This window comes from Sylvia atricapilla, chromosome 2 (assembly GCF_009819655.1).
Source record: "Sylvia atricapilla isolate bSylAtr1 chromosome 2, bSylAtr1.pri, whole genome shotgun sequence".
NCBI lineage: Eukaryota > Metazoa > Chordata > Aves > Passeriformes > Sylviidae > Sylvia > Sylvia atricapilla.
The window spans coordinates 45,767,189-45,787,577 of record NC_089141.1 but is presented as its reverse complement, the minus strand read 5'-3'; the positions used below and the strand labels follow the sequence as shown (position 1 = coordinate 45,787,577).

The following is a 20,389-nucleotide window of genomic DNA, read 5'->3' as shown; positions in this document are numbered from 1 at the left end:
ACTGCACTGTTGTTATTCTCACCACATAAAGGCTGTAATGGCATTAAAAGTATAGGGGAATCTGACAGATTAACCAATGAAAGATCGCTATGGGGGGCTTAAATATCAGGGAGACTATTGTCCCAGTAACTTTGCAGGAGACTTTAGCAGTCAGGTGCTGCACTGATGCCTGATGAAGCTGCAGTATTTCTAAGGTGGTGTTTGAATTTCAGAAAGATTTTTGTGATGTCAAATTACATTAAAAGGCTTGCTATGAAAAGTTTGCTTTAGGCTACATAAGGATCAGGTTTAGCCCCAATGATAGATAGGCGTTGTCTTCCTAACATTTTCTCTATGGAAGCTGAAAACAAACATCATGCCATTATGTGTCATACCACAACAAAGATTTTACTAAGGACTCTGATTAAGTCACTGCAAGATCATTTCACCCTTTATCCTTATCTTTCTGCTCCTTTTCCTCTGATGCAACACTGTAATTCTGGCCTCTTTCTACAAAATCATTCCAATCCCCCTGATTCCTCCTTCAAGTCCTACAACTCCATGTGTTCCCTTACAGAGAGTCCAAAGAGCTAACACGTTTTCTGTGCCACGTCTTTTCTTCTGCAGCTATTGCATGATGCAGTCCTGTTGGGCTCTTGACTCCAGGAAAAGACCCTCTTTTTCTTACCTGGTTTCCTCTCTGGCCTGTCAGCTAGCTGAGGCAGAAGGAGCAGTAAGTAAACACAGTAAGATGAGCATGTGAACAATGCCTGGGTTTGGGGTTTTGTGGGGTTTGTATGTAGCTCCACAGATCACAATGAGCTGAGGAATAGACTCCTGCTTTCTAGTAAGTACACAACTCTATTATGGATACATTGGCCATGGATCCACGTAAGAGCTTCGGGCATGTTTTTCTGCCATCAGAAAGAATCCTGACCTTCCTGATGAGGATTTTATTCCTCCTACTGCTTGCATTAGGACTCTGGAAAGCTGAAGTCGCTCAGCCTATGCTGAGGGAATGGGCTTCCCTTGTGCAGCAGCCAGTACAGTCAGCTTTGGTGATGCAGATAGCTGCCACGGGAGGGGAGCTGAGCATGGGCCAGGGGCCAGGGGGTCTCATGAGGGATCAACATGCCATGTCCTCACACATAGAATGTTGTATGTCCTTCTCAAAGGTCAAAATAATAAAGATGATCTGAAGAAACCCTGTTCTATCCATACCAGATGTTTATTTCATGTTCGGGGAGGATAAATAATTCCTTTCCAAACTACCAGTTCTTACTTGGGTATCCATGCTGGACTAGACATACTATTTCTCAGTGCCTGCTTCATGGGGAGAGAAGCAGTTTTCCAAACGCAATATGTAATAACAGAAGATATCTTTTATTTCCTCTCCTCAATTCTAGGTTTACCATAATACGAAGAAAAACAGTACTACACACCATTCCAGCATCAAAACTAAACCTTGTGTAAGCAGGGATGAGGAATCTTTGCTGTCCCCAGTGGTGCTCCACCATGAAGATCCTCAGGTTGAAAAATAATCTGGGTTGTGGATTTGGTCTCGGTATTGTCATAAACTCTGTGTGGGATAAATGTTTGATATCAACTCTAGGAAAAGAAATTGTTACCAACTGCTGCATTGTTTGTATTTCTTGTGGACCAGTCCGTATTTATGTGCTTTTTTTTGAGAAGAATGTGTAACTCATTTGTTTGAATTCAGCAAACACATCTATAGCAAGACAGGTTTTTTTTTGCTGCCTCTCTCCAACTGAATATCACTTTTCCTGGTGTAAATAGTGTCTTATGTAAGTAGTGCCCAATCAAGGTATTGAATTCATACTGTTCTTGCCACATTGCAAGCAATCATGAGAGAATCTACATTTTTTAGTCAATGTTTAGAAGCATCAACCATGTGGCTAAAGAGAGTTGGTGTGATTTCCAGAAGTGCTGTTCACATCTTGATCTCCAGATGTCAGGGAGTGTTGGGAAAAAAAACCCCATCAGAGTCACCAATTTTAGATGTCCAAATTTTACAGTTCCATCAGTCTTGTTTTACAAGGAGCTCTTAATCTGATTGAGTGCAACTGTCTTACCCTGGATATCTCGATGGCTATGAAGTAGCTGATGGGTGTTCAGTTCAGGAGAGCTCATTTTATTAAGATTTAGTTACTTGTGTGGCCTCTACTCAGCCAAGCTACATTCTGCAACTGCTGATGAGAGATGGGCACTCGCAGTGAGGGATTCCCTTCTACCTAAAATAAGCATCTAAAGCAACCAGGAGGAGTGACATTTGGAGATAACCTTCTACCTTCCTGGTCTGGTGGCAGTGTCCAGCTGGAAGTCTCATTTCAGTGGAGTTACATCTAATTCCATTCATGGAGCTTTGTGTATTTTAATAGCAAATAACAGTGTTTAATTTTGAAGAAATTGTGTTCTGTAATTCAGGAGCGTACTATCATCACGTCACTCCAAATCCACAGAATTCATCCTGGGTGTATGAACAGTGCTACACTAAAATGAAAGTATGTCTCTTTAACTTTCTCACAGACTCCCAGGACAATATCCAGAGGTTTGATGTGTTTTCAGTATAGTTAAAAACAAAGCTATTTTCATTATAAGGTTTAATAATTTCTAAATTAAATTTTCTTCTTGACTAATAGGATACATTTGTCTATATCACAATGGATAAAGATGAGGAAATTTTGGTTAATAGTGTTCTCCTATTTTACAGGGTGCTAACTTCAGTTAGGATTTTTCAGAGTCATGTCTTTTAAATCAATAACTGTTTGGATAGAATATGCTATCACAGAAACCCAGCTGCTCTTTACTAACAATATCTGAAAATAATGTTGTAATACAGTAATTATTATTTGTATATTTTTGTTAATGTTATTGTTAATTACCAATGAATATTTTTTAATCAGATACAAACTGCTGAAGAGCAATTTGGAAATATTTAGACAGAAATAAATTTTAGTGTTGCATTCTCTGGAACACATATATTATTTTTAACATCCCCATAACAGTTTGAAAGTGTTCATCTGCAAGATATCACTGTTCAGCACTGTTAGCACACAGCCTGCAGTGGCTGGACAGTGGGAGTTGAGCCTCTTGTGCAGAGTTTTCAGCCTTCAAATTTTCAGAAACCTAATGCTGAACTGGTCACTTCCAAACCTGGCTGGCCCTAGAAACTAAACAGATGTGAACTTGGCTCAAAGATGAGCAGATGGGAATCCCATGTACTTAAAAACATGCCAGGGAGTTGTGTCACATGTTTATCCACAAGACTTGAAAAGAACTGGACACAGAACATCTTCTGAGCTGAGACTTGGGAATATAAAGGCAAATAGAGAACCATGGAGCAAGTACAACTTCTCATAATTCACACATGAAAAGCAGCTCAGGCAACACAGCACCTCATGAGGAAGAGCAGTCAGGAGGAAAACCCTCCCGTAAAGCTGAACGTGTGGGAAGTTGTGCATCTGCTTCTCCACGAAGAAGAGATGGATGGAGCAAAGCTACAGGCAGTATTGAGTGAAAAATAATCTCTTTTAGGACATTTTCTTTCCAGGATACTTCCAACACAACTTAGCAAAGTTGTGGTCCATTCTTGAGGCTTGTGCAGAGGGGCAGACTGTGCTATTTAGAGAACAGTTTCGTGATTCTTGAAGGGAAATGCCCACCTTTCTCTCATTAGGACCCAGACCCCTAATCTGTGCATTCAGAAGCACGTTGTCAGCAGAAAGTGATGAATTCCCCCCGTAGTTTAAGAGAGTTAAGAGAATTAAGAGAGTTAAGTTTGTTTGAAGACCTTCAGCAGAGATACCTTTAGTCTAAGGTGGATGCCTCAAGTTAGGCACAGACTGACAACGATTCAGTAATCATTAATCTGGGAAGAAGAGCAATAGAAGGCTTGAGGTCAATTAAAAGCGCTGAAGGGCAAAGGGCAAGTTTGAGCTGCTCTCGTACCAGTAACAGAAATAAGAAGAAAGATAGTTTGACAACCCAAGCTGAAAGACAGGACGGCGCTGGGGAATCTGCCCGAGTTTTCTTTCCCCTCTACACGCGGGAGCTCATGTGGGCGGCGGCGGCCGTGTCCCGAGGCGCTGTCCCCGCGGGATGCGCGGCGCACCGGCACTAGATGGAGCTCCGGGACCGCGGCTGGCTGCACGGGGGACAAGGAGCAGCGCCCAGAGCAGCCACCCGGGCCAGCCGCCGTGTCTGGACCAGGGCTACAGGAGACCCGGGGACGAGGGCTGAGGATGTCGGTCAAGAGGACTCCACTGCCGAAACCTCGCAGCACCGATGGGGCAAACCCAGTACCAGAACGAGCCACTCCACCCCCCACCCCCATTCAGAGCGTTTTCCCAAACAACCATGTCCCTGTGTCACAGGCAGCAAGGACCAAAAAAGTGAGAGACCTTTCTCTGTCCCGATTGAGAGAAACTACAGGTTCTCCAACACGTCATGCTTTTGGGTTTGGGATACCTGGGATGGGCTCTGTGAGAAGCTGGGACTAACCATGTGTTAAGCCAGAAGACAAGAGCAGAAGTGACCCTGTCATGGATGTTTTCATGACCGTGGCTTTCAGTCCACCTGTTCATGGAGGACACTGTGAAAAGTGATGAAGAAGTCCAAGGAGATCGTTCCTCCAGAGCTATTTGCAGACAGGTTATATTTCAAGAGTCAAATATTCTGCTGGAAATTATTTCAGGGGAAAAAAAATAAGAAATCAAAGTATACTGAAGATGAGTGGATCCCATGGAACTTCCCTTCTCACAGACACACAATTAGATCAAGTGCTCAGTAGTTCAGGGCCCAGGCTTCCCATTCTGCCACCTTCCCTCCTGCATCAGTGGCTAATTAATTAGACCATGCAAAGACAAACAGCTTAAAAAAAAAAAAAAAAGCACAACCACCACACACAAAAAAAGACACACACAGGTCTGTGGTTGAGGCCTCAAATGGCTTCAGAAAGGGCTGGAACCGGAGCCCAGCTCCTTCTCACCCTTGGTGAGCATCCCAGCACTATGGAATGGCCCAGCAGGAGTCCCTCCAGGCAGGTTGTCTGAGACCTAGGCTCGATTCATGCTTCCTGAAATGCTTTGTAATGAGATAAACAGTGCAGCTCTGAGGACAGGGATCCTGCCTTATAAAGTCACTGACAGATTAAAATTTGTGTGTTTAAGGCTGTGCCAGAAAACTGATAGAGTAACACCCCTAGAAGTGTTGGTGCCCTGGGGCACAATTTGGTTCAGATCTCATCTGAGAAGGAATTCTGAAGACCTGTTAATGGAGAGAGATGAAAAAGTGATGGCACTCCTGTAATTGCCTCCACAGAGGCACATAAGGACTGGCGTGGGATCCGGTTCATTTGAACACTGCTTAGCTGGGATGAACAGACAGGAGATCCTGACAGTGACCCACTCCTGCTGCCATGTACTGCCTACACCTGCTCACGATCTTTGCACCACAGCTGAGCTTTGACCCTTAGTTTTGGTTGCCCAGAGAAGCTTCTTTCCAGGTGCACTGGAGTTCCTCTCCCTCCATGCTCCATGCATCTTCTGGCTGAAGAAAATCCAGAAGTTACTTCTAATGACAGCCCTCCAGTTCCACCAGTGCCATGGCTGCCCTGTCTTCAGAGGAGGTTTGGAGGCTTCAGATCATAAAGAGAAAGGCATACCTTGCTCTAGTTTCCAACATATTTCTCTTGGAGAAGTAACTATGTGGTGTGTGCTGGGTTTTCCTTTGGAAAAGCCTCCTGTGTGTGGGGTTGCCCTGGGTGAGGAGGGACTGTGAAGCTAAACTGAGGCAGGGCTGGGCTGGTCACTGGGAGCTGAGTCATGGAGGAGAGCCTGGGGGAGTGGAGTGTGGGCCACAGCTGGGAAAGCCACAGCTCTGCGCCTGCCTGGACCTACCTTCAGCCGATTTGGGGGCTTCCTTTCAGATCACAAACAAAATGCAGTGAGTTTCCTTTCCCCTCTCAGGAACTAGAATAAGATAGCTGAGAGCAAATGGTGGACAGCAGTCAGGTACCAGAAAGACTAAGGTTTTGAGTTGGAGGGTAAAAGTTTGTCTGAGGGGAAAATCAGTCTTCTTCTGCCTTCGTACAGACCCATGATAAGGAAAGGTCCCACGTGGGACCTGCTGCCTGCTCCCTGCCAGACCAAAGAAGAGCTTGGCACTTCTCTGCTTTGGACTCCCACATTTGCTAGCACAAAATATGATCCACAAAACACCATTGCCCTTCAGGGATGTGTACAATTATGGTCTTGCAGACAACAAACTGTCTACACAAGTCAGCAACACCCAGTGCCTCTGCTCTCTGAGGGGGTTTGTAGGATTGGGCTTGCCATGGAACACAAGGCTGAGGGAGACGTTGTAGGGCAGCCACCCCACAGCGTCTTGCCATGGAAGGGCCTGGAGCAGAGCAAATGGTGGGGAAAATCGGCAGGACTAGCATGTGCTGTGGAGATGGAGGCAACACACCCGAGGGGCGTGCATCACCTCCCTGCTAAAGTTTCAGAGCTGGGAAATATAGAAAATTAATCAGTGAGGAAAGCGGTGAGGGCATCAGCCTTCAGACTGCCCCTGGGAGGGGGAGATAGCACGGGGGCAGGCACACTGGTGGCAAATATGTGCAAACCACTTTTCAGCTCAGATTCGGTGTTTCGCTTGGCACGGGAGAAGACGCTCGTGTTGGCGGCTCCATCTCACCAGCTGGGCCGGGGCTTGCGGTTTCCCGGGGAACGACGTGGCTCTGGGCGAGGACTGGGAGACCAGGACACAACCTCTGCCTCGGTTTCCCATTCCGGCCGTGCCTGGCGGCAAAGCCGAGAGCCTGAGGCTGGGGAGCACCGCGCTCCCGCTGCATGCCGTGCCGGGCCCGGGGAAGATAACAGCGGCCCTGCGTGCTACGGGAAGCGCCCGTGGGTGGGCGGAGGGTGTCCCTGGGGGGCAGGGGCGACAACAGCCCAGCCCTGGGCTCCCCTCCCGTGAAAGGGACCGTCCCCGCCCCGGCCCGGCCCGCGCCGTCGGGGCCGTGCTGCCGGTGCGCGCTGCCGGGTGACTCACGGCTCCCGTGACCGGATCAGCCCCGGCCCGGGCGGGACACGCCAGCAGGGGCCGGGCACAAGCGCTCTGCAGGCAGCCGGGTGCCCTGGTGCCGCCTTCCTCCTCTGTGACACTTAAAAAAATATAATAGAGTAAGGTAAAAAATATAATAAAGTAAGGTAAAGTCAACTGAAGAAAAGTAATAAAATGAAATCCGACCAAGGCTCTTTCCTTGGCCAGCAGAGGTGTGCCAGCCACTGCATCTGGGAGGCTGGGGTCACCCTCATCAGCCTCTGGCTGCAGACGCCTCTGGTGTATCATACGATTCTCTTTTTTTTTTTTTTTTTTTTTTTTTTTTTTTCTTTTCTTTTCTTTCTTCTCTGTTTACGCTCCCGTTTCCCGAAGGGGAGCAGGGCCATGCGAACTCAGGCCTGGCAGCACCTGTGCAAAGAGGCAAGGCTGGCGGGGCCGCAGGGCCGGCCCTTGGCGGTGCTGGTGCGGGGCGGGCTGTGTCCCGGCCAGGCACAAGGTGCCGCCTCCCCTCCCCGTCTGTTTTCTTCCCAGCAACGCCAATCCGCTCGGGAGCGAGCACTCAGCATCTAACCCCCTCCTAGAGGCATGTGCTTAGACAAGACGAGTATCAACCCCACGATAAAAGTATTGGGTTATTCTGCAAGGTAATCTACATCAAAGCCTCGGGGGCTGCCGGCTTGAAAAGATCCAAGATGTTTTCTAAGTCCTTATCATGTCTGTGCTTAGGGGGAGCCATAAATTCCACAGGTCGGACTAACTAACACACGATTCCTCCTTCCCTTCTCTCTCCATGGCCGCCAAAGGGCTTTCAATCTGGCTTTTTTTTTTTTTTTTTTTTTTTTTCCTTTACCTTGCAAACAACGCTCTGGCTCCGTGTCGTTAAGGTGGAGGGAGACGTGAAGATCCCCCCAGCATCCCACCCCGAGATTCTTGCAAATCACAGAAAAAAAGAAATTATTTAAACCACAAAAACAGTAGAAATAAAGACGGTGAATCCGCATCCCCACAGGGGTCCCGGCGAGTGGGAGCAAGCAGTCTGTGGAGGAGGGATCGCCGGTGCTGCACAGCACTTGGCCCTTCCCGGGGCTTATGGAGACGTCTCTGACCTGGGACGGGAGTCCTCGGGTTGAGCTGCTCGACCCTTATCCCCCAGCCCTCGCCAGCCCCGCGACCCGAGGCGGCGATGAGCGTCGGCCCCGAAGCGAGGTGTCCCCTCCGGACCCGAGCACCGCCGGCCCGGGGGCCCGGAGCCCGGCAGCGGGCACCAGCGCCCTGCCCCCGGCACTTCCCTGCAGCCGTGCCGCTGCCCTGACTCCCCCACGAACAGTGTCGGAAATGATTTTTTCAGATCAGGCAGTAAGGCTGAGGCTGCAGGAGGAAGGCGGGGAACCCGGCGGGGGAAGATATTCCCCTGCGAACGGTGTCCCTCATCAGGCACTTGTCAGCCTTAGAGGCGTTGGGTCGCAGTTCCCCGCTCAGGATCTAACGAAATAGGAAAAATACGGGAGGAGGCGAAGAAGAAGAGATCAGGCCTTCCCCCACGCTACCGTGGGGGGTCTGGTCCCGGGTCTCTGCTCCTCCCCTGGATCTGCAGCTCTGGGCCGGAGCTGGCGGGAAAACCCGAGACGAAAGCGGGCAGAGAGCATGCAGAACGGAGGGGAGAAAAGGGGTGAAACCTGGCCTAGAGATACGTCCTCTCTCTCCAGTCTCCTCGAGAAGCCCCGATAGCTGGATATGGCCAGAGTGGGGACAAATCCTGTGCCATTCACAATGAAAAGAAGCCCGAAGGGCTGCAAAGACACCTAGGAGAGGATCGGGATCCCTCTTATTTTAAGACAAGAGTGTCGCAGGGCAGAGCGTCCCCATTCCCAGCAGCTGCCATGAGTCCCGTCCGGGGAGCAGCTGCGCGGCGGCGGCGGATGCTTGGAAGCATTTATCCGCTGGGAAGCGAGACTCGTCCCCATCTCGCCCCCCGATCCCTGTTGGGGTACGGCTGGTGGGTCTCGGTCTTCCCGAGCTCCTGTGTGAGGATAACTGGGGTTACTGTCAGAATGGCAAAACAGAGGAGCAGCGCTCTGGCTGCCATTCCAGGTAGTCGCGGAGCTGCTCCGGAACCTTATCCTGTTCCTTCACCGCAGCCCCGAGATTCTCATCCGATCCCGCGGCCGACGGCCCTCAGCCCTGCCAGCTCGGGCTGGCGTCTGGTCTCACCCCAAAAAGCTGCCAACTGGCTGCCAGCGGTTCAATGAAGAGTCTTAGACACTGAATAAACGGGTGTTTCGGCTTTGGTCAGGGTTGTAGTGTGTTTTATTACAATATGTCCAGAGTTTTGTCGTTTTAATGGCCCCTTTCCCCGTTTATGGCATCATCAAATTCACATCTGCATAGATCGGCTCTGTCGGTGCTTATCGGGAGACGGGATTACATCGAAGGGACACAGCGTTTCCTTTCCAGAGTGGCATTTCAGTCTCCTGTTCAGACAGCGCTGGGAGCTCCAAACCCGCTCCCCTCTCCTCGTTACCCTACCGTCGGGGCGGGGGGAAAGTGTCACGGTGGGAAGAGGCAAGAGAGAAAGAAATTCCCTCCAGAGAAAGCGTCTGGCAGGCATCTCTGGATCCCTGCTGTTGTGCTGCTGTTATCGTAGGGTCGCAACCGCAGCCGCCTGCGACAGCCTGCGAACAAGTGACAGCTCGGGCACAAGAATTCCCGGCTATGTGCAGGGTGGGGATACCCTGTTCCTGGCATCCGGGACATCCACAGCGACTCCGAAGGTCTGTGGCCTCTTCCCAAGGAGAGATGCTCCATCCTTTTCTAATTGAGGGTCCTGGTGTCCCAGGGCCACTGACACAGAATCCCTTGGGACATTTTGAGAGAGATCACTGAATTACTCACACTGGCGTTAAGGCATGGTTCCGCGACAGCCCCACGCCCAGCACCAAAAGGAACGATAGAATGGAGGGAAGGAGAGGGAGATTTTGAGAGGGTGGGTTCGGGATATCTGCCTTTGCAGAGCTGAAATCCGCCCTCAGCTGCGAGACGCCCTGTTTCAGTGACACTCCTCGGTGTGCAGAACAGTAACCCACGTGGAAGGAAAAACACCCTTGGGACACGACAACGTGGATCTCCGTATATAATAGCCGGGACAAGGGGGTCCGGGACAGCGCGGGGGCCGTCTGGGGAGCCCCGGTAGGACCGAGCCGCAGCCGCCCCAAGGGACCGGGAATGCCGGTGGGAATGGCTGAGACGGTGCTGCGCTGCTCCGGCGAAAAGTGCTGGGAAAACGGGGGGACGTTCCCGTCCCCATCCATTTTTTCTCGGCGGGTGAAAGGTTTCCTCGCTGTGTCATGGGAAAAGATGCGAATATGCAAACGTCGTCTCGCATTGTCCCCGCTCAGGGTGAAAAGTTAAAGCATAAAAGCGGAGGGGGGAAGCTGAGAGGGGGTCGCCTCTTCAAAGGGGACTGGCTGGGCTGGGGGAGCCGGCTGCCGCTTGCCTGGGAGCCGCCCTTCCACAGCCAGCATTTCCAGAGGGTTTCCAAGGAGTTGAGGAGGGAAAAAGTGAGTGTGTCTAGAGGGACAAGTCGTCGGGTTCCCCGCGGGCTCGGCCGCGCTAAGGCGGGGGAATCGCCCGATGAGGTGACAGGCTCGGGGAAGAGGTTGATGTTTCCACCCTTGAGGAGAACCATCCCCTGCCTCGGTCCCAAGTCCCCCCCAGGCACCGGGGTTATCCGGCCTCGCTCCATCGGTGGCTCTGAGGGCAGAGGGTGTTTTGGACGAAGGTAACCCCAGTCCTCGTCCTTTCCCGGACCTACCGGGCGCGCCCGACCTCGAAGCTCTACAGGCACACACGGAGGAAGGAGACAGCGCCCTTGGAGGGGGGAATTTCTCCTCTTACCTCGCCTTCATTGCCCGTGACCGAGCGGGAGCGGGTGGAAGCGTTTTACAAAAAGCAGTAGGCCGTCGCGATGGGGTTTGTTGCTCAAAACAACCACGACAAAATGGCTTTGTGGATTTTTAATCAAAACTCCCTCCTCTTCCGCCCCTTCCTCCCCCCCCCAACCCCCCCAAACCCAAAGCACAGAGAAGAGCTGGCTAAAGTGCTGCCTACAGATTGGCCGTGATACACGGCTCCCATATTCCCACCCTCGCCCTTAGATCTCCCTCTCTGTCTTTTGCAAGTCTCTTGATTTCATCCTTTGAACCTGTGATTGGAGGTTAAAGTGCACCAGGTTGCAATGGAAGGAGGAAGCTCTTAAACAATAAAGGCTTGAATATTTAGCTGTGATCAGGTCGCTGCCCTCTCCTTATCTTTTTAAATGCAAATCGTCTTTTAGGGGTAGTAGCTATATACCCAGCGCCTCTCCACGTCACCTGCCTTTGGTGTGTCTGGGCCATTACTAATAGAGCCTTGTAAACAATCGTTAATCATGTAAGGACTGCCGGCCATTGGATTCGGACCGGCAGCGCGGAGGAGCGCGGAGCGCAGCGCGGGGCCGCGGCCCCTCCGCCTGCCCCCTCCCCGCCCCGGGCAGCCCGGCCCCAGGCAGCAGCAGGCGCGGCGCGGCGAGAGCCCCGAGCAGCATGTGGAGAGCCGCCGCCGGGGCCCCGCCAGCATGTACGTGAGCTACCTCCTGGAGAAGGACGGGCCCATGTACCCCGGCCCGGTGCGGCACTCGGGGGGGCTTAACCTGGCGGCGCAGAACTTCGTCGGTGCCCCGCAGTACGCGGACTACGGCGGGTACCATGTGAACCTCGACGGCGCCCAGTCCCCCGGGCCGGCCTGGCCCGCGCCCTACGCCGCCCCGCTCCGCGACGACTGGGGCACCTATGGCCAAGGGGCTCCGCCGGCCGCCGGCGCCGTCCACGGCCTCAACGGGGGCTCCCCCGCCGCCCCCATGGCCTACAGCCCCGCCGACTACCACCACCACCACCCGCACGCCCACCACCACGCCGGCCCCGCGCCCCACTGCTCCGCCGGGGTCATGCAGCCCCTCAACGCCGCCAGCGCCGCCGCCAGCGCCGCCCCCGAGCCGCTCTCCCCCGGTGGGCAGCGTCGCGGCCTCTGCGAGTGGATGAGGAAGCCGGCGCAGCCCCCGCACAGCAGCCAGGGTAAGTGCGGGCCGGGGCCAGGCGGGCGGGGGCCGCCCCACCGCCGGACAGCCCGGCGAAGCCTTTTCTCGGGGAGAGCTCCCCGAAGCAAACCCGTCCGAGGGTCGGTCCTCGGGAGAAGAGGGCTCTGGGCTCTGCCGACAGCCCGTCCACGCTGCCCAGTGCCGGGATGGCAGCGGCGGGAGCGGCGCTCCGCCGGTGACCAGCTGCTGCCGGCCCCGGGGGCTCGGTGGCCCGGGGGCTCGGTGCCCCGGGCTGCGCTCCGGCGGAGCACGGTGGAATGGCCAGGATCCCGAGGAAACGCTCGCTCTTGCTCCCACTGCTCCGCTCTCCTGCTTATAGCCACTTAGAAGATTTTTATAACCAATTATAGTCATATAAATCATCGGCCGGTGTCGCTCCGCATTTGTTTCTGAGTCACTGGGCGCCTGCCCTTTATTAAGGTCTCCGTGCGGCCAGACCTCCCGAGCGACAGCGGCGGCCACTTGCCAGCCCGATCCCTGCGGGCCGGGCCGTGCCCCCGGCCGAGCCGTGCCGGGCCGTGCGAGGGCGTGCCCTTCCCGGGCCGGGCCGCGGCCGGCGCCGCGCTCCCTTGCGATGTTAATACCCCCGCAGACCCTCTCTTTCATTCCCATCGTACATCTGCCAGGGGACATGCGTGTCCTGCGCTTTGATATACGCGCTCCACGGCTACTATCTCCTCTTTTCTCTTTCATTTTTTCTTTTTTTTTAAAAAAAATCTATTTATTTTTTAGTTTTATTAATATTTTAAAATATTTGTATATAGTAGCCGAAAAAAAAAAAAAAAAAAAAAAAAAAAAAAAAATGACGATTTTCGCAGTAATTAATGACTTATGGCATTCCCTTCTCATCCCTTGCCTTGCGTGGCCGGCGGCAGGGCCGGCGGGGGTACCCCGGTCGGAGCGGGAGTCCCGGGTACACCTGTGGCCGCCGCGCCCCGGGGAAAAGCCTCGGTGCCCCGGTGCCGACCGCTGGCAGCGCCACGTCCCGGGTGCCGGTGGCGACGGAACTCTGACAGGCCCACCGCGCTTCCCACAGCAGCCCGTGGTGTTCCCACACTTTGGGCTTGTGCGGTGGTGGCCGGTCCCTTGTCTCCATTCAAATTCTGCCTTTGGAGCCAGTGTTTATGTTAATGTGCAGAGCTGGGGGGATGAAAGCGCCTGCCGCCATTTGTTCAGTAGTGGTAATTCAAACAGAATGTGGCTGTCATTAAGGCTTTGAGAAGGGTTTTTCTTTGATAAGATCTCCTTGTCCTGCATTGTTTGGGATTGTGTTCCCTATTCACTGGCTCTGGGGAGTTTTCTCTGATCAGGCTTGTATCTTTACAGGGTGCTTTTGTTGTGGTTTGCAGAGAGTTTACCTGAACAAAGTCAGCCTGCTAGCCATTAAGCACCTTGGGGGCAGAGACTCCCCGCCTCGGCTCCCTGGGGAACGGGAGGGCCGGGGACACAACCAGTTAAACAAGAAACCCTCGGGAAAAAGGAGGTCACCGGCTGCGGCGATGCACTCTCACCGGCTGCTCGCTGGCATTCGCCTTCCGATTCCGTCGGGTTTTCGGTGTTTGGTTCGGTTTGGAGGGTTTTCTTTGTTGGCTTGGGTTGGGCTTTTTTGAACTCTCAAGTTGCACGCCACACTTCCAGGCTTCCCAAGAAATCCCTGTAGCCCCCATGCCGTAACAGAAAAGGGGGAGCTTGGCCGCTGCACGAGTAGTTCCCCACGGCCGCTCTCGATTTTAAGGCCGCCCTTAGATAGCTGTTTCTCGTTTAGAAACGAAATCATCGTGCCCTGAACGGGCCTTCTATTTCTTTCCCTTTTCCTCTTGCTCTGTAAAAAGTTTGTTGCCGCTAGGGAAGGCGAAACAAAACCAAAAGCCAACGAGTGCACAATAAAGGTGGCCCCGTGCTAGGCAGGGGCGTGCGGTGCGGCCGGGGCTGGGTGCCTGCAGCCGCCGGCATGCCTGGCATTGGTGTCCCATGTCCCCCAGGAACTGCGGGACGTCTCCTCTCCTCTGCTGCGCTCAGCAGAGCCCGAGGCAGGGGGAGGCGAGCAGCAAGGCCGGGAGGGGGGAATAGGACTGCTCCTGATTGCTCTGCACCGCACAGAGAACGGCTGCGCTCAGTTCTGCCTTTTGGCTTTGAATTTCTCAACCCTGGCTTTGTGCTCCGCAGTTAAAACCAGGACGAAAGACAAGTACCGCGTCGTGTACACCGACCACCAGCGGCTGGAGCTGGAGAAGGAGTTTCACTACAGCCGCTACATCACCATCAGGAGAAAAGCGGAGCTGGCCTCCAACCTGGGGCTGTCGGAGAGGCAGGTCTGTCCCAAAAGTGGCGCTTTTTACGCACGCCACATGCGGCCGGGATGCGCGGGATGGGGCTGGGATGCGCGGCATGGAGCTGCGCGGGGGCAGAACGCGCGGGATTGGGATGCGCTCTCGGCGAGAGCCCCGAGAGAGGGACACATCGCCGGCGAACTGTCCCCCCTGACTCCTCTGTCCACCTCCCGGCAGGTGAAAATCTGGTTCCAGAACAGGCGGGCGAAGGAGAGGAAGATCAACAAGAAGAAGCTGCAGCAGGCGCAGCCCGGCGGCGCGGAGCCCCTCAGCCCCAGCGCCTCCTTGCAGGGTCCCGCGGCGGGGGCGGCCCCCGGGCTGGGCCCCGCCGCCCCGCAGTGACAGCGGCCGGGGACAGCGGCACAGGGACTGCGGGAGGACACGGAGGATGGGGCCGGGCCGCGCCGGGGGGCGCGGTGGGAGCGGCCCCCCCGATGCACTACACCGCCCCGCGGGGCCGGCCGTGTGTACAGGTGTACAGTGTATGTGTCTCGTCGTCCGGGGGAAGCGTGTGCATCGCTTTATTAATATTATTATTATTATTATGTTCGGGTGCTTTTTTTACCCTGGAATTTGTTAGGAAAAAAAGCGGGGGCGCTGCCCGTCAGTCAACCCCCGGTATATCTCAGGGATCGGTCCACAAGACCTTTGCAATGTTGTTAGGCTACTGATGAATTTTAGCAGGAAAAAAAAAAAATTAAAGCACATGAGTTTTTTTATTTTATATTTTATTTTATTTTTCTTCTTGCAACCATGAATATGCTAAATGTTCGTTCTGCCCTGAGGGTCAGAGTAGACGAGATAAGGCACTGTTTAAACGTTCAGAAGTGAATTGCTTAATGTTAGACACTTGTAAAAGAGCCCATAAATCCAGTGCAGATAGTCATCCATCCAGATTTATTAGCTGCAGTGCAGAGAAATTGAAAGAATTTCATCTCTTTCTGGAAAAGGTGTCCTGTCATGCTGAAGTGAGGAGCCTTGTTTGCATGTGCAATGTCCCTTTGGTTAAACTATGTGCTGTTCCTCACATTCTTACAATTTCTCTCTTGTTGGGGGGTGGGGGGGCTGTTTCAGTTCATTTTCCCAAGTTCCTTTGACTTTATCAGCTTTATGTAGGCTTCATCACAGCTCCATCAGAAGCAGAAATCCTCGGAAGACCCCTGTGCTATATCAGAGCCTGCTTTGCACGGGCTGTGGCCCATTTCCACATGCTGGCTAGATGGAGAGGACCAGGGTAGAGAGGCCAAATGACTCACTTAGGCAGAGATGAAAGCAAGAAAAGTCCAGGTGATTTGGCCAAATCGCCCTGGCTGTTTGCCACGTGCACTTCTTACTTAGGGATGGGAGAAGTCCAGCTGCGAAGTGAGGCCAGGCTGGAAGCAGCCACGCTGCAGCCAGCGCCCTTGGCTGGGTGTGGAGCCAGCTCTTGTTGGCCTGGGCCCAGGAGGGATGATGGGAGCACTGTCCACCCCCAAACACGTTATGTGGATTATTGACTTCCCCAGGATTTAGCCCATGCTGTTCAGTTTGGGCCATAATTTTTTTTATTCCATTTGCCTTCTTTGGTTTTTTCCTTGTTGAAGCGTTTCTAAAATATTCTTGCTAAAAGCCAAAGCCAAATTCTAGCAGCATATACAGAACTGCATGAGGAGAATGATCTGGTCAGGGACTGACACTACTGACAAGGCAGCTCTCTCTGCCTAAGGGAACTCGGGCAAACGGAAAGCACCAGCCCCAAAGCCTCTGCACTGCATTTTGTCTGCACGTAGCTCCATGCATCCAGGGGCTGGCAGTCCAAGAGGGGACGTGTGGCCATGCAAACCTGATCCAGGGCTCCTGTGCCTGGGAGAAGACCGTGGTGGGAGGCAGCAGCTCCAGTCAAGGAACCTGCTTGATTTTCTGCTGCGTACGTGGTCTCTGAAGTGGGCCTGGCCAGGAAACACGGGTGCAGCCCCAAGGCAGTAATGCCGGTTGTGCATGGGCTTGACACTGAGCACGTCCTGCTGGGTCCAATGTCCATGGTTTGTTCCTGATCAGAGGGAGGCAGGAGCCAGATTCATCCTTCTGTGACTCTAGAGGGTCCTAGGATCATTCTAGAGGAGCTGCTGGGGACAACCAAAGCTGGGCAGCGCCCAAACCGAGGGTCATGGCTCTGCGGCACCAGCCCTAAAGCAGCGCAGAGCAGGTGCACCAGGGCTCTCCGAGCTGGAAGGGCTTTGCAGGCAGCGTGGCTCAGTCCTCCCTGCGCGCTGTGCCCGGGCACGAAGGCTCTGGGCGGCAGCAGCCCCGGGCGGGGCCGCCCCTTGGAGGATGTCCTGTGTCGCCCGGGGCCGCCCCCGCAGCATTGATCCCGGGCCGGCTGCTGCCGGGGCCGCCGCGCGTTGCTGCGATACGCCTGTCAATAAACCCTGTTTGGATTGTGGAGCAGAGCGCAAGGTTTGTTTGTTTAGTGGTTAGAGGTTCAAAAGTCGGCATTGTCCCACTGCAAATGAGCACAAGTTTTTTCTCCCTGAGGAAAAGCTGGCTGTGCTGAGTGGGAGGGAGAGATATCGGTGGGCCCTTTTATTTGCTTCCAGGAATAATTAATGGCAGTGAGAAAAAAAAGAAAAAAAAAAAAAAAGATGACCACGGAGTTATGAAAGACCATCAATAAGTAAATTAATCACAAAGGATCTGAGGGTTTAAGAGGTGCTTCTTGCTGTGGCTTTGTTGGCATTGACCCACGCCTGTGGGGCTGGAGTGACACAGGACTGGCAGAATCCAGGACTCCTTACTGCAGTGGTAGCACCCAGTTGCCCCTGGCACCAGCCCAGGCATGGCAACATTTGGGACAGTCCCTGTAATCTTTCAGTAGTGTGCTCCTTGGGTTGGGTTTTCCTAATGCTGAAAGTGTGAAATTTTCTTTCTTGCCTGTAGGACTTTTGAGAAAGACAGTTGCCCTCACTGAGGTGAACTGTTCGATGTCCATGGAAGCTTTTTCCCCAAAAAAGTTCATTAGAGATACATAAACAAGCCTGATGCATTTTAAACATCCCCATTCCAGATCCCTTGCACCCTTCTAGGAAGCATTCATTTTCTGAGCTCTCCTCAAATTCTTAACTCTGGCAACACAGAACTCAGATTTCTGAGTGTAAGAAGCAAGTAACCAAGCAAATCATATCCACTTCAATTTCAAATATATCCACTCTCCCATCCCCAAACAAGCAAACCACCAAGCTTCCATCTTCCTTTATATTCCTCATGCACCATAAAGGAGTGTGAAAAGGAACAAACTGGGCTTCCTATTTATTTGAGTGGCTATTTACAGGCACCTGGATCAGTCCACAGCTGAACTATGACGTTGAACCAGAAGCTCTGTTTGTCAGAGGTGAGCTGGTTGTGGTGACCTCCCCAGGCAACTCATGGGTATTTTCAATTCTCACAGAGCTCCATGCAGTCCTGCAGCAACAAGCCAACCCAGATTAGTGGAGCTCAACAGGCCAGAGCTGCTGCACCTTGCTTGCCTGACAGAGGCTGGAGCAGGAATCCATGAAAAGAAAAACTGAGAAAATCAGAAGGTTTGGCCTCAAAGTTGCAAGATGGAAGTCCCCTGCTCTCCCTCTCTTGTCAGATTTTCCTGTTCCTATCGCTGTACAATTACAAACCAATTGGTATTTCTTCTCTTAGATTAACTCTTAGGCTAATACCAGTTCCTCAAGAGAGCTCTTTGAATTTGGGTCAAGGGACAACAACACGTGTCATAGCCCGTCATTGGAAGAACAGTAAGGTTCTTAGAGGACTTGGATGGCATCTAGAGCAAATGTCTGTTTTCTCCCATCCAAAGTATCTTTTAGGGGCACTTTATGTGTTCTGTCTGATGGCTGAGCACTCTGGATCTGCAGAATGAAGACAGGAATCTTTTATTTAAAAAAAAAATCCTACATTAGGAGTAAGCAACAACTGCAGACATATTCTCCATCCAGCATTTTTCCCACACAAGAGACCTCTGTCCAAGCTGTGTCCATCTGTGGATGAAGCAGTGGATAGAAGCACATATCCCAGCCATCTAACAGAGGACAGAGCCCATCCTTCAGAAACTGAGGGCGGGGGGTTTGCTATGGCAGACTGAAGCCATGGCTCCAGAGGACTGTGTGAGGCCATAGGTTTCTCCTTGCTACTCCATCAGCAGCTGTGTGGAAAAGGCAATCATGGGGATTACAATTCTGTTGACACAGTGGAGCTGCATCATAGCCAAAATTCATGACCAAATACTTTCCCTCGGTCCACACAAGTAATGGAGCTGTGTGCTGAAGTTTAGAGCAGCTAGAGCTGAAAGCAAACCTTGAATTGATGCCAGAGAAGCAGCACTGGAGGCCTTCCAGGAAGCAAACAGCTTGTAAATGGTAACAAAAGTGAGCAGGACACAAGTCTGTTGAGGGCAGGGTAGCTCAGCAAGAGAGCAATGCCACCTCAGAGTGAGAAGTCATGGGGCACATGGCCTGGTGCAGCAGGGTACAGGTGCTAAGGAGGTGCATGCTAGGAATCTCCCCAGCAGGACAGCTCTGGTTACTGTCAGAAAGCCATGGCAGGGAAGTGTCAGAAACCTCTGGGGACAGATGGGAACAAAGTCTCCCAGAAGCCTTAGCAGCTTTCTGGGCTTTGCTCCAGAATAGCTCTTTGATGGAGCAGGATGTTCCCGTTCTCCTCGCTGAGGAGGAAGGGCTGTTTCCTTCTCACCTGCATGTTCTGCCATGCTGTGACTCAGGCAAACACAGTTTCTTCTAATTAACGTCTCAGCTTCTGCAGTGCCCCCAGTTTTCCATTCTCAGTTTTTGACACTTTCAGAAGTCAAACTTACCCTCCTTCAAAGAGGGCAACAGAGAGTTACTTGCAAAGAAACAGGAAAAAATTTGAACTATTCACAAAAACAAACAGTTTGTTGCCAGGAGATTGGAATTAGAGCCTTGGGAATCCCCTTCAAGCCCTGTATTTCTAAATTGAGGTATCATCTGTTTTGGGATGACACCCACTGGATCCCCTGGCTTCAAAGTAGGTACAGGGAAACAGAATGAAAACTCACGGATGATTTTCAATACATGTTCACACAATTGTCTAGATACAAATCTGTGGCATTCATTAGACTCCAGACTGGTTAACCACTGCTAAATGACATGAACAATTTTCTCATTGCTTCTAATTTCTTCTAATTAAAACACTAACTAAGCTAAGCTAATATCTAATGCATTCTGTATAATAGATGATCTATTTAATGTAATATCTAACCTATTGGTCCAGGTGGGTGCTTTGATTCAATTTTTCAAACTTAAGGGAAGTTCATCATTACCTTTCTTAAGTGTGCTTTGTAGAACCATGTAATAGGGTGGGTTGGACGGGACCCTTAAAACTCACCTAGGTCCTTCTGCCCTGCAAGGAGCAGGGACATCTTCAAATGGATCAGGTTGCTCAGAGCCATATCCAACTTGACCTTGAATATATCCAGGGATGGGGCATCCACCCCTCTCTGGACAATCCAAGCCCTCTCTGGGAAATGTGTTCCAGTGTTTCACCGGTCTCATTGTAAACATTTCTTTCCTATATGTAGTCTAAATCCAGCCTCCTTTATTTTAAATTTCTGCCAGCTCATTTCCTACCTGCATATCCCTAGCACTTGAGCTGGACTGAAGAAAAATTAGCAAGATGACAAATGTAACATCTGCCCCTCAGCGCCCCTGCACCCAGCTGCAACAGGCAGGACTGGGGGGAAAACCACTGCTTTTAGTGCTATTCCGAAAGAAGAGAACAAGCCAAACAGAACACATGGAACTTCCCTGCTTTCAGCATTCTTCTTACCTTAGTCACTCAGGTATTTTTGGGCAGCTGTCGC

At 52.1% G+C, this 20,389-nt stretch overlaps 2 protein-coding genes across 2 annotated transcripts in view; both read left to right on the top strand.

Moving 5' to 3' along the window:
• The window catches only part of FLT3 (fms related receptor tyrosine kinase 3), a 43,021-nt gene extending 40,877 nt beyond the window's left edge, over positions 1-2,144 (top strand). The window contains exons 23-24 of the mRNA XM_066313117.1: positions 607-712; positions 1,386-2,144. Coding sequence (XP_066169214.1) covers positions 607-712; positions 1,386-1,520 — 241 coding nt within the window. The 3' untranslated portion in view covers positions 1,521-2,144. The remainder of the gene's footprint in view (positions 1-606; positions 713-1,385) is intronic.
• A 9,533-nt stretch (positions 2,145-11,677) lies between these two features.
• Positions 11,678-15,460, top strand: CDX2 (caudal type homeobox 2). The gene is made up of 3 exons (XM_066339458.1): positions 11,678-12,173; positions 14,363-14,508; positions 14,704-15,460. The coding sequence occupies exons 1-3, from the start codon at positions 11,678-11,680 to the stop codon at positions 14,866-14,868; spliced, it is 807 nt and encodes a 268-aa protein (XP_066195555.1). The 3' UTR covers positions 14,869-15,460.
• Positions 15,461-20,389: the final 4,929 nt, after the last annotated feature.

Bases quoted from the DNA above. Each gene is read 5' to 3' on its own strand.
- CDX2 (XM_066339458.1), top strand. From the start codon at position 11,678: ATGTACGTGAGCTACCTCCTGGAGAAGGACGGGCCCATGTACCCCGGC. The intron at 12,174-14,362 runs GTAAGTGCGGGC...TGTGCTCCGCAG, and splicing joins GCCCCCGCACAGCAGCCAGG to TTAAAACCAGGACGAAAGAC. The intron at 14,509-14,703 runs GTCTGTCCCAAA...ACCTCCCGGCAG, and splicing joins TGGGGCTGTCGGAGAGGCAG to GTGAAAATCTGGTTCCAGAA.